This window comes from Nomascus leucogenys, chromosome 13 (genome assembly GCF_006542625.1).
Source record: "Nomascus leucogenys isolate Asia chromosome 13, Asia_NLE_v1, whole genome shotgun sequence".
In the NCBI taxonomy this organism is placed as follows: domain Eukaryota; kingdom Metazoa; phylum Chordata; class Mammalia; order Primates; family Hylobatidae; genus Nomascus; species Nomascus leucogenys.
This window is the reverse complement of record NC_044393.1, coordinates 86,889,838-86,903,461: the sequence shown is the minus strand read 5'-3', so window position 1 is coordinate 86,903,461 and position 13,624 is coordinate 86,889,838. Positions and strand designations below refer to the sequence as shown.

The 13,624-nt window shown below is 44.0% G+C and overlaps 1 protein-coding gene across 1 annotated transcript in view; it reads left to right on the top strand.

Annotated features, from left to right (window-relative positions):
* CREB3L2 (cAMP responsive element binding protein 3 like 2) overlaps positions 1-13,624 on the top strand; it is a 128,728-nt gene that overhangs the window by 101,475 nt on the left and 13,629 nt on the right. The window contains exon 8 of the mRNA XM_003261390.3: positions 598-666. Within this exon, the coding sequence (XP_003261438.2) occupies positions 598-666 (69 nt within the window). The remainder of the gene's footprint in view (positions 1-597; positions 667-13,624) is intronic.

The following is a 13,624-nucleotide window of genomic DNA, read 5'->3' as shown; positions in this document are numbered from 1 at the left end:
TAGAGATGGGGTTTCACCATGTTGGCCAGGCTAGTCTTGAGCTCTTGACCTCAAGTGATCTGCCTGCCTCAGCCTCCAAAAGTACTGGGATTATAGACATGAGCCACTACGCCCGGCCTCAGCTCCTTCTATTTTTCTTTTTTTGAGACAGATCTTGCTCTGTCACCAGGCTGGAGTGCAGTGGTGATCTTGGCTCACTGCAATGTCCGACTCCTGGGTTCAAGTGATTCTCCTGCCTCAGCCTCCCAAGTAGCTGGGATTACAGGCACGTGCCACCACGCCCAGCTAATTTTTGTATTTTTAGTAGAGACAGGGTTTCACCATGTGGGCCAGGATGGTCTCTATCTCCTGACCTTGTGATCCGCCCGCTTCAGCCTCCCAAAGTGCTGAGATTACAGGCGTGAGCCACCGTGCCCAGCCTATTTTTTTTTTTTTTCTTAAGTGTCTTCATCCTTCTTTCCATACTTTCCCACACTTCCATGGAGTGGCAGATCTCCCCAACCCTCCTTTTCCTCATCCCCACCTACCTCCACCCTAACTCCTAGCTTAGTGTTTGCTCTATGGATAATAATTTTCTTCTTTCTCCTTCCTTTGTAGAGTGGAGTCTTGTTCAACTGAGAACTTGGAGCTTCGGAAGAAGGTAGAGGTTCTAGAGAACACTAATAGGTAAGTGTCACTGGACTGAGAGCTGATTGCGCTGCCAGTGGAAGGTGGGGAAGGAAGAGGATAGAATCCAGAACCAGGGATGGCAGAAAAGTGGAGGAGGTCACAGTGAAAGTGCAGTTGTGCTGAGATGCTCAGCATGGCCAAACTCCACCCACCCGCTCCTGCTACACACACACATATGCACACACGCATGCACACATGCTACTCTTGCACACATACAAACACATATGCACACATGCTGTCATGTTCACATCCACAATACACATATGTACACACTCATATGCACATACATGTACACATACCTGCATATGCTTTACTTTTCCTAAATGATATAGGATTGAAGAAGAAGCTGATCATGACAAGGACTATGACTAGAGGGTTAAAAAAGAGGCTTGGAGGAGAATAAGATCAACAAGCCTGATTCTCCTGAAAATGACATCACAATTTAGAGGTGAACAAGGAGGCACTGGCCACTTCAATATAATCTAATTTTAGTAGCAAATAATACTTATTAGTTTAAAAAAAGAGAAAATCATTGGTATTTTTTTCTTTCTTTTTTTTTTTTTGAGACGGAGTCTTGCTCTGTCGCCCAGGCTGGAGTGCAGTGGCACCATATCGGCTCACTGCAAGCTCTGCCTCCTGGGTTCAAGTGATTCTCCTGCCTCAGCCTCCTGAGCAGCTGGGACTACAGGCATGCGCCACCACGCCCGGCTAATTTTTGTATTTTTTTTTTAGTAGAGATGGGGTTTCACCATGTTGGCCAGGATGGTCTCAATCTCCTGACCTCATGATCCGCCCCCCACTTGGCCTCCCAAAATGCTGGGATTACAGGTCTGAGGCGCTGCGCCCGGCTGAAAATCATTGTTTTTTAAATTAGTTCTTTCAAATTAGCTAGTTTATTAGTTAATTGCATTTCAAACCCATTTTACAAAAGTTATAACAGTACCAAGTTGATAAATTCCTCTAGCACTTGCTGTGCCAAGTGCTATTTTAAGCACTTCACAGCTGTGAACTCATTTAGCCCTATGAGGTGCCATTACTATCATCCTCACTATATAGGGAGGTAACTGAAACTCGGAAAGTTTAGGTGATTTGTCCAAGGTCACACAGTAAGTGCTAAAGCTGCATTTGAACCCAGGCGGTCTGGCTCTGGAGCCTCGATATGGGAGGAGTATGTGGAGGTTTATGCCTGGGTCATATGCAAGAGAAAGGGGTGAAAGTTCAGGGTTAAGAAACTGGCTTTTGGGGAGTTTCATCCAGAATATATGTGTTCATGTGCACACATGATACGTACCTGTGCTGTGACAATTATTTCTTAGTCAGAGAGTCCTGTCACCCTGAGTGTTGGAGATCCAACAAATTAAGCAGAGAAAAATGGACTTACTGAGTAAACAAAAATGTAATCAGATTAAGGGTCAGCGTTAATGCCCAATAACAATTGTGCAAATATTAAGGGATCAGTTTAAATCTCTTTGCATGTTATTTGATAATAACAAATGAATTTAATTCACATTTCCTGATTCTTCATGGTTTGTTGCTCAAAAAGCCAGCTAATAGAGACATAAGCTAAAACTACCGTCAGTGGGATCCCCCTGGAATTTTCTCTGCATTTCTGGGAATGTGTGCTCAGATAGCAGTCAGGGGCAGTTCACCGCAAGTACTCTGTAAGACAGACTGCCCAAAGGGAGGAAGCGCCACCAACTTAGCGTGGCATTACCTTGATCTCATGAGGCAAGGGAGCTGGTTTCACTGCTTGCCTTTGGCCCTTAGTCTCCTGGGGCTTCCTCTGTTTTTATCTCCACTTCCTCTCCGCTGGGGGGATTGCCTGAGGCGGCTCTGGTTCTCTGGATCCTGCTCACCCAGCCAGCATCTGCATCCATGTTTTTAGCATCCTGAGCAGATAGGCGTTCCCGGCACCCATCCTGGCACTTACTCCCGCAGCAGCCCCATGTTCATGGGTGGGTGGGACAAATCCTGGCCAAGAATTGGAGAAAAAGGGAAGAGCAAAGACCTCCTTGGAGTTTGTGTTAAGGTTTCGTCCTCTACAGGCTCAGTGTCAGGCCTCCCCTCGGCCACATGGGGGCAGCAGAGGCACAGCAGGGATGCGCTGGGGTGAAGTCGGGGTGTGTGAGGGAGAAGGACCGACTACACTACCTTGCCTGGGAAGTCTCTCCTCTCCTCTGCAGATGGACTGTGGTGCTTGTTCCTTCCTTCCTTCCTTCCTTCCTTCCTTCCTTCCTTCCTTCCTCCCTCCCTCCCTCCCTCCCTTCCGTCTTTCCTTTTCTTCTCTTCTTTCTTCTTTCTTTCTTTCTTTCTTTCTTTCTCTTTCTTTCTTTCTTTCTTTGCTTCTTTCTTTTTTCTTCCTTTCTTCCTTCCCTTCCTTCCTTTCCCCTTCTCCTTCCTTTCTCCCTCCCTCCCTGCCTCCTTCCTTCCTTCCTTCCTTCCTTCCTTCCTTCCTTCCTTTCCTTCGTCCCTCCCTCCCTCCCTTCCTTCCTCCCTCCCTCCCTCCTTCCACATTTTTATTTTTGTTTGCTTGTTTGAATCAGATATCCAAATAAGGTCCATGTGATCAAACTGTTTGATATGTCCATTACATATCTTTTTGTCTGTAAGTTCTCTTGCATGTCTTTGCTGTTATTTAGTAAAGGCCGAGTCAGTTGTCCTATAGAGTCTTTCGTGGTCTTAGTTTACCTGTAATGTCCTTGTGGTGTCCGTTAGCACAGTCCTTCGCCCACTACACACTCTACTTTGTTTGGTTTCGGTTTTTGGTAAGAATTCTTCATAGGTTCCATGACATGCCTCCATCAGAAGGAACATAAAAATTGGTTATTTGGTTCTCCACAATGTATACTTATTGGCTAGAGAGATCAATACATTAGGGGTTTGAAAGTAGCCTTATAGAATTCTATCATTTCTCCTCCAGTTATTAGCAGAATATTTTTCTAAAACAAGACTCTTCATCATTAAGGAACATGGGTGCACACGTAACTCTATGAGATGCCGATTTCATTGTCTTTGGGTATATACCAGCAGAGGGATTGCTGGGTTATATGCTAGTTCTATTTTTAGTATTTTGAGGAACCTCTACACTGTTTTACATAATGGTTTTACTAATTTACATTCCCACCAACAGTGTGGAAGGGTTCCCTTTTCTCCACACCCTTGCCAACACTTTTCACGGCTTGTCTTTTTTATAATGATCGTACTAACAGATGTGAAGTGGTATCATGTAGGGTTTTGATTTACGTTTCTCTGGTGACTAGTGTCAGCGAGCACCTATTCATATACCAGTTGACCATCTTTATGTTTTCTTTAGAGACGTGTCTATTCAGGTTCTTTGCCCATTTTTAAAATTTTTTTTTTTTTTTTTTTGCTTTTGAGTTGTATGAGTTCCTTATATATATTTAATATTAACCCCTCATGGTTTATATGGTTTGCAAACATTTTCTCCCAATCCGTGGGCTGCCTTTTCATTTTGTTAATTTTTGTTGTTGTTGTTGTGCAGAAACTTTATTTAGTTTGATATAGTTTTACTTGTTTATCATATGTTTCAGACTTAAGGAAGATGTATACATAATATGTGCTCCTTTTAAAATAATTTAGGAAAAAAAAATCCTTTCACTCAGAGGTATCTTTATGTTTTGGAATATCTTACGTGTACGTATTTATATTGTGCATACTTCTTTGTTAAGAACTATTTCCACATAACAAAACTCTGGACATATTCCCATACATTTCTACAGGATCTTTGACTCACCATTAAAAATAATCTACTTGATCAGGCGCAGTGGCTCATGACTGTAATCCTAGCACTTTGGGAGGCCGAGGCGGGTGGGTCACCTGTTGGTCAGAGATCACCTGACCAGCATGGTGAAACCCCATCTCTACTAAAAATACACAAATTATCTGGGCATGGTGGCAGACGCCTGTAATCCCAGCTACTCGAGAGGCTGAGGCAGGAGAATCGCTTGAACCCAGGAGGCAGAGGTTGTAGTGAGCCGAGATTGTGCCATTGCACTCCAGCCTGGGTGACAGAGTGAGACTCCGTCTCAAATAATAATAATAATAATCTACTTCATGCTATTGGGATCTGAGCCTTCCCTGACAGTCTGCTGTTACTGAATGTGACCAGGGCTAGCTTAGCCACCTGTTAAAGCGGGGAAAGTTATTTGTTTCTGTGTTTTGTTGTCAGCGTTATTAAGGTATAATTGACAAAATTGCATATTTTTACAGTATACAGTGTAACGATTTGATGTATGTGTATATTGTGAAATGTTTATCACAATCAGGCATCCATCACTCCACGTAATTACCTTCTTTTTTCTTTTTCTTTTTGGGGCCAATGCTTAGGAGCTACTCTCTTAGCACATTTCTGGTATATAATATGGCATTTTTAATTACAGTCACCATGCTGTACAGTAGATCCTCAGAACGTATGTACCTTATGACTGAAAGTTTGTATTCTTTGACCAGTTCTCCCACTCTCAGCAGCCGGTGACCACCTTTCTATTCTCTTGTTTCTGTGAGTTTGACTTAAATTTTTCTTTAGATGTAAGTGATACCATACATATTTGTCTTTGTCTGGCTTATTTTACTTACAAAGCAGGACAAGTTTGCTGATGCTCCTCTTCCCCTTGGCCTCCTTCCCTGTACTCTGTGCCTTCCCTCGAGTCTCAGGAGCGCAGTGGCTGTGTGTGTCTTCTTCTCCCATTTCTTCTCCCTCTTCAAGACTCACCTCTCCTCATGGACACACTTTTATGGTAGTAATGGCTGGCAATGGATTCATCTGTGATCTTCCCACAGATAATTGTAGCGGAGACCTCCTAAGGTCATGATATTTAAGACCAGTAGCTTTTAAGACCTGGCGCGGTGGCTCACGCCTGTAATCCCAGCATTTTGGGAGGCCGTGGCTGGTGAATCACCTGAGGTTGGGAGTTCAAGACCAGCCCGATCAACATGGAGAAACCCCGTATGTACTAAAAATACAAAATTAGCTGGGCGTGGTGGTGTGTACCTGTAATCCCAGCTACTCAGGAGGCTGAGGCGGGAGAATCACTTGAACCTGGGAGGCGGAGGTTACAGTAAGCCGAGATCACGCCATTGCACTCTAGCCTGGGCAACAAGAGGAAAACTCCATCTCAAAACAAACAAAACCAGTAGCTTTTCATGTATTTTGGCTTGAGAGGGAAATAGATAAAAGCAGGGCTGCTTCACTCAAACAGGGGGAATGGACCTAGAGTTCCTCTAACTGCTCTTCCCCCTTTCTCTTTGTTTTCTGCCAAGGGCCTCTGTGGTACTCAGGGAACACCACAGTAACCAAAATGACTGATGTAAGCATTGGCAATGCCCTGCCCTAGAGCCAGCATGGGGAGCTGGTGACTGGGGTGCTGGGCAAGGGAAGACGTTGGGACCCTTTACTCACATCACCCCATGCAGGTGACCAGTGTTTGAGCGGTGTGCAGGCCTGGGCTGGGGAATGCACACCTGTGTGTGTGTTCCTGTTGATGCTTCTCATTTTATCATCCTTCAGAGGCAGCTGGATGGAAGTAGAACAACTTCGATAAGTGAACAGAATCCTGGGTCACCAGAAATGGGGGGTGGAGAAGCCTTGGGGGCCATTGTTCGTATGCATGGCATGGCAGGGAGGGGAGTAGCTGTTTCATCATTGACCAAATGAAAGAAAATGATACCTCTTTACTTTTTTCTGCTCCTATACAATACCCCACAGGAGACTTTCCCATCTACCCAGATGAAAATTTATGCTGGGATTGTGAGTCAATCCTGAGTATCGTTTTCTTTCTTTTTTTTTTTTTTTTTTGTACTGGACTCAGCAGCAGCCATCTAGCCTATTACTGATTTCTAGATGAAAAGGTATTTTATCTGAGCTATGGAAAGTGGAAGAGCACAGGGCCGGGAGAGGAGATGAGGAAGTCCTCTTCATCTTTCTTCAATTTTTCTCTGGGAGCCTCTGGGAGCAGAGCTGAAGTGGTGTGAAAGCACCTTCACACTTCCTTTGCTGAGGTGATCCGCTAATTGCATGCTATCAGGAAATGTGTAAGATGGGAGTGAGATGGTTCCCCAGGGGGCCCTTCTTCCTGTGCTCCATCAAGAAATACATTTTCACTTGCCGGTGTCTGAGCAGTGCCCGTGTGTGGCTGCTAGCAAATCCTTCCGGCTTTTCTAAGTGAATGCACCTCTCTAAGCTGCAAGCTCTCTGGATGGCCCCACCCTGGTCTCATCCCTGAGAAATCTTGTCATTTTTTCCCACTGGTATAGTTTTCTTCTGCACGAGTGATACACATACCCTGCCCGGCCCATTAGTTGTAGGCATTTGTGGCTCAGTGTGCTCCATTTATTACTTATTTTGTTCTCAGGCTTCTTTAGGGGCTGTGAGCTACAGCCTTTCTCCTTGGGCATGGATTTGTAGAATCGTAGGAGCTTAGACTTGAGATACACCTTAGATATCATTGTATTGAACTGCTAATCACCTTATTTTACAGAAGGAGAAACCGAGGCCTGGTGGGGTTAAAGTCGTCTAAACATTTAGAGGTAGAATGGGGACGAGAACTTGGTCACTTAATTTTTGATCTGGTCCTTACTTTGGTTTCTCTTGCTGCTGTGCCTCTTGCTCCTTCAAGGAGCTTGCCCCAGCAAGAGCCGACTTTAGACCCGGACACAGGGCCCTTGATTTGGACTCAGTGTTTTAGAGGGCCCTGTGCTGGCTCTCCTTTAGCCATGTCCCCCTCCATGGGATGTGTAGTTGGCAGGACCAAGGAGATGTGTCCATCTGGAGCTCTCCCCCTAGCCCTCTAGAACTTACCCCGGTACCTAGGATCCTGAAATTCCCTGTCCAAAGGTCTTAGCTCATTTGCAGGGCCTATGTGGACTTCTACCCCAAATCTGTTCTCTGAACGGCAAACCTGGTGACCAGTGGGCACCCCTGAAGCCAATGGGGTAGACAGAGACAGCTCTTTGTGAGGGCTGCATGTGGAGTTTGAACCAGGGCTGGTGTGTGCATGACATCCTTCACAATATATCAGGTCTGGGATTCAATTTAGCCTTATTTATAGAAGATATGAGATTCCTGGGTCAGAGACAAAGGATTCTATTGCTCAGCAGGCAGTGTGAGCAGCAGCATATATGTATCAGTTCTCCTTGCCCCCAGGTGCCAGGACAGATCTGGGTGGATGCTGTGCTCTCAGTGGGGATTGTGTCACAGCTAAGGAAGCCTGAGCTTGGAGAATCCACTGCTTTTATAGCAAGCAATCAGTAAGCCTGCTTCTTGCCCAGGGAGAGACATTACCTCATCTGTCCAGGTTACCAGCTTCATAACAACCTTGAGAGGTGGCCCATCATAAAAGAGCAGTGAGAGCCTTTCCATCTTGGCATCCACAGCAGAATGTGTAGGAACACAAGAAGACCCAAGAGACTGCCTCTCTCCAACGGTGTGGAGCAGGCTGAGGCCTGGAGTAATTCTGCTTATACTACCACATTTTGGCAAGCAGCCCTGGAAGTCCAAGAATTCTAGTTCAAACCTGGCCATAGAGGAAGCCGGAAGGAGCAGGTGTTGGGCTGCTTGGTTTGGAGAAACCTTAAGATGTGTGGCATGTGGACTTCATTTGTACACTTTCCTCAGACCTCACAGAAGTAAGGGACATGCTTGCCTCTATTGATATCAGAAATAGGAATTCCTTAATCTTTCTCTTTGATCTCCCTCTTAGCTATAGTCTTTCTCTCTAACTCTACTTTTCTTGTTCTTGAAAATCTCTATATGATTCCTATTAAAGGTCTTTCCAGCCAAGTCTACTGGGTTTTGACTGGTTTCTGGCTCTCCTGGTCTGGTTGTTTAGCCCACACAGCTGTGTCTGTTTGCACTAATTTTGTGTATTTGTTCCCTACACACTATTGCGGTTTTCTGTGTGTGGGTTCATCTCTTCTCTCTTAGACTGACAATAACTGGCTGAACCCACTCCCAGCTGCACACAAAGAAGCTATTTGAGGACTGATAAATGACCCAAGTTACTCTACTGTACACGTTTACCTTGGTTTTAAGTCACTTTTCATTTCTCCATTATCTCTAACTTCTGGTTGCATGAAGAGTATGAACTTTCTTTTCATGTGGAAATATTTCGAACTTCAAAGGATTATTGGGTACTAAACTAAGTTCCCCAGAGAGATTAGAAAGGCATTTTAGTGTAATTTAGTGTAAAGTTCAAAATTCCACAGCCTCAGTTTTTGTTCCTGGGCCAGCAGGTAATAGAGCATTTCAGAAATGCCCTCTGGTTCCTACAAAATGAAGAAGCCTCTTGTAATGTAACAATTAACACAGGAAGAAAAAGGAGAAAATTATACGCTTTTTTTTTTTCATTTAGGCCAGAGCCCCATGAACAACCTTCAGAACTTAAGTAAAAGGCCATAAACGTATAGGTATTTAGTCAAGGTTTAGGAGTTTGAGCTGATGTGGTTGTCTTTTGTGTATGACACACTTTAGTATTTAAATGTCTTTGAGATTGTTCATGATTTTCCTTAAATATCCTTATGAAATGTGTAGAACTTACAATTATTAACATTGTATCCCACCACCTCCCTGCCCTCGATCCCAGGACTTTGAGGTAGAGATTTCAGCTGTTGGACACCCCCTCCTCACCTCAGAACCTCCCAGGCACTAACTCTAGATGTGACTCAGGTGGGGTGGGAAGGGATTCAGGGGGATTTTGCCTCAGAAGGACATGGATGCTCATCTCTTCTATCATGAGGCCACCTGATCGTCACTAGAGTTTTGTTTTTTTGAGATGGAGTCTCACTCTGTCACCCAGGCTGGAGTGCAGTGGTGTGATCTTGGCCCACTGCAACCTCTGCCTTCCGGGTTCAGGCAATTCTTGTTCCTCAGACTCCCAGGTAGCTGGGATTACAGGCACACACCACCACACCTGGCTAATTTTTGTATTTTAGTAGAGACAGGGTTTTGCCATGTTGGCCAGGCTGGTCTCGAACTCCTGACCTCAAGTGATCTGCTCACATCAGCCTCCCAAAGTACTGGGATTACAGGCATGAGCTACCGTGCCTGGCCAAGTTTTCTTTTCTTTTTTTTAAGTGTGTGCACTAGATAAGTAACACTCATGCTTTTTTGATTGTACAATTATTTTACATTTTATGCAGTATAAATGGCACACCAGACATACCACATGAACTTGTACGTATACATCATACATCTCACTAATATGAATGCTTCACAAATCGATAGTTCTTTACGGCTTACAATGCCCTCTGATGTTGTGTATTCTATTTGATTCCATTTCATTAAAAACATATACCAGTCACAACCCAATTGATTTCACAAACCTACAAATGGTTCATGATTTGGAATTCGGAAATGACTGCTCTAGGTGCTTCCATAAGGCTGTGAAAAAGTTCCTTCATCTCTGAAGGAGGCTGATTTACCCAGGGAATAGTTTACACACATACATATGTGCACACACACATATGTGCACCTGCACACACCACTTCCTGGAGAGTTCCATTTCTAAGATGTGTTATAAGATTTGATGAAAGTATGTCTGGCTGGGCGCGGTGGCTCACGCCTGTAATCCCAGCACTTTGGGAGGCCGAGGTGGGTGGATCACCTGAGGTCAGGAGTTCAAGACCAGCCTGACCAACATGGTGAAACCCCATCTCTACAAAAAATACAAAAAAAATCAGCCAGGCGTGGTGGCACATGCCTGTAATCCCAGCTACTCGGGAGACTGAGGCAGGAGAATTGCTTGAACCTGGGAGGCAGAGGTTGCAGTGAGCCGGGATCACACCACTGCACTCCAGCCTGGGCAACAAGAGCGAAACTCTGTCTCAAAAAAAAAAAAAAAAAGAATGTCTACAGAGAAGGCCTAAGTTGAAGCTCCCAACACACCAAATAATTGGGAACCACCACTTTTGTTTTCCTGGTCCTGGTTTCTGACTCCAGTGGGAAATTAGGTTCCTGAATGTTCAAAGTCCAACATTCAATAACTGTATGACTGTTCTCATTCTTTCTTTTGTAAATAAGGAAACACACACAAAAAGCAAAATTAAACCAAAGACAAAGAAAACATGAGACTGTTGATGCATTTCCCAGTTATTGTAAGATTGTGTCTCCCACTCTTGGATTCTTTTGAATGTTTTGCCCAATTTCCTTTGATATGCCTCCCAAGATACAGGGTGATGGTTTATTTTGGGCAAGGCTGGCAGCTGCTTTCCACTGCTCTTTTGCAAGGAACTGCATGAGGATAGCCACTGAGTTTATTTTTACATCTCACCACAGGACAAAATCCACATTTTCAATCAAGTGTTGGACACTCCAATTTAACAAATTGTGAAAAATCTGTTGGCCCAGATAAACGTATGCTAAGAGTATTCCTTTCTCTAAATTAAGATTTTGTTCCCGGAAGCCCAAGAATTCATTAAGACCATAATTAGCCATGATCGCTGATGATTTAAAATACAATAATAAAGAGGAAGTTTATACTGAGCTTCATAGGCACCATTGGATCTGTCCTGCGGTTGACTTTTTATAGCTGTAGTTTAAAAATAACTTTTCCATTTCATCTGCTGGCTGCCTTTTCTCCACCCAGCCCTTCACACAAGTAGGGTGGGGGCTGTCATCCAACCTCCCATTGCTGCAGGCAGTGACATCTGTCTCAGTGACATCAGAGAAAGTGCCACATCATCTCAAACCAATGTATCAGTTATGAGGTCACAGGCTTTCCCATAAAAAGGACTGGCCTCATCTGTCATCAGTGACATCAGAGAAAGTGCCACATCATCTCAAACCAACATATCAGTTATGAGGTCACAGGCTTTCCTGTAAAAAGGACTGGCCTCATCTGTCATCAGTGAAAAGAGACAGCAAGCACTCTTCAAAGATGTATTTGCTTCAGCAAACCCAGAGTTACCCTGGGAGGGAGCATTGTCTCATTATTCCATTAGCTGATGTGGTCAAGGGAATTCATCTGAGTAGCTGCCTAAACTCAGAACTTAACTTGATTAAAGGTACATAGCAGTCATCCTCTGATTGAAACTCAGGTGTCTTTGCCTTCAGAGCCGATCCTCCTGATATATATGCATCAGCTTAGCAATTCTAAAGCCATCTCATCAGCTTTTTTGGTATTTCACAGAGGGACACGTTTTATATTTTCCATTTTTCTAAATAAAGCCCAGGCTTGACTTCCTGACACCTTAACTAGGCAAGGAGTACCCTTGATTCTTTTATCTATTATCTGCATTTTATCTTTGATGTATCCAGAGAAAATACCACACAATATTTATTTGCCCTGATGGTTTTTGTGTCACTGTTACTGAAATTTTGTTAGTATGCATCTCCTTGCCATCGGAATGGGTTTTATTGTGGCTCTTCCATCTATGGTTTAGTCTCTTTTAATAGTAATATTTTCATATTTAATGGTGGACATATCTCAGTTGGGCTGGTGTCAATAAAATATTAATGTTACTGGGGTTAAGAAAAATCTACTTAACTAAGACATGCTTTATTAATTTTAGTAGGTTATTGATTAGGGTACCATGCTGTACCATGTTGGAATGTACACAAGCTATGGGGTCAGATAGGTTTTGGTTTACATCTTAGGTCCTCTACTTATTAGCTACATGACTTTGAGATGATTGCATAGTGTTTTAGTGTATGTAGTTCTTGGAACTCAAGTAGTAGGCACTCAGTACTCTGTCATTCATTTTCTTTTTTTATGATGAAAAGGAGTGTTTCTGTTGTATGGATGTGTATGAATTTCCCAAACTTTATTGGATCATAGAAGTCTGTTTGGATTCTGGGGATGACTGCGTGAAATGCCTCAGTGTTGCTGATTGATGGGGCCTTGCACATGTTGTCATTTCTACCATCAGTTCCGTTTACTTTCTCCAGCACCAGTAGGAGAAGCAATGGCAAACAGCACATTATTAGTCACTGTCGCGCTTTCCACCAACATTTTGAACTAAAAATGTGTGTTTTAAACTACATGTTTGCTCATCTTAAAGAGTTAGATTATAAACTGTTAGAAATCAGGGACTATTAAACAACCATTTTCATTTGCAGTGGATTCAGAATATAGTCATCTTGAGTTGGGAAAGGATGTGTCCGTGAATGCCAAGCAAAGTGCTGTGCAGTCAGGAAACACCAGCCCTCCCTGCTCTCTCCAGCCCTTCTTAAAGGGTCCTTCTTCCCAACTTGTAGCACTTTACACCTGTAACTGGGGAAAGGGGGATTCCAATTTGAGCCTAAGATATTCTTTCAGTGGGCTTTAGGTATATCTGGCCTGCTGAAAGTCTGTTTTCAGGAGGCACTGGGGAGCCTCCTAGGAAACTGTTCATCCTAGGGAAAGGGGTACAGGGCCCAGAGATCTCAACCAGAAATTGGAAGGGAGGACTGATTCCAAGTATTGTGTGGATTTTTTTTTTTTTTAAGCTATTCATGCTCTAAGGACCAGGCAAGGGGTAGGGGATGGGCAAGGAGGAAGTACGGGCTGGCTGCTGGTCAATAGGGATTGTTGGTAAAAAAAAATGGAAGTGGTCATTCCCCTTTCAAAACAGCTTAAGACTTTGGAGCAAAAGTAACATGCTTTGGTACCATCTGGAAAGGTACTAACTGAAGCCGGGATGGAGAAACGTTACCCCCTCATGCCCAGAGCATAGCTAAACTTCAGCACCTTGCGGCCACCAGCTTACAGGCTGCAGGAGTGCCCAGTGGAAAACTGAGGTGCCCAGGAAAAGTGGCAGTCGTCACTTACAGAAGTAACTCTTGAGCAGGCCAGGGGAACAGGAGACCACTTTTCATAGCTTAGCAGGAAGGAGAGACCCATTCCTACCATAGAGAGTGGTCGGCAATAAGAGGAAAGGGTTTGAGCCATGTGGTCTTATCTGTGGGCTTACCTGTAAATTTGCCCAAGGACTTGAAGAAATCTCAGCAGAGAGAACCCAG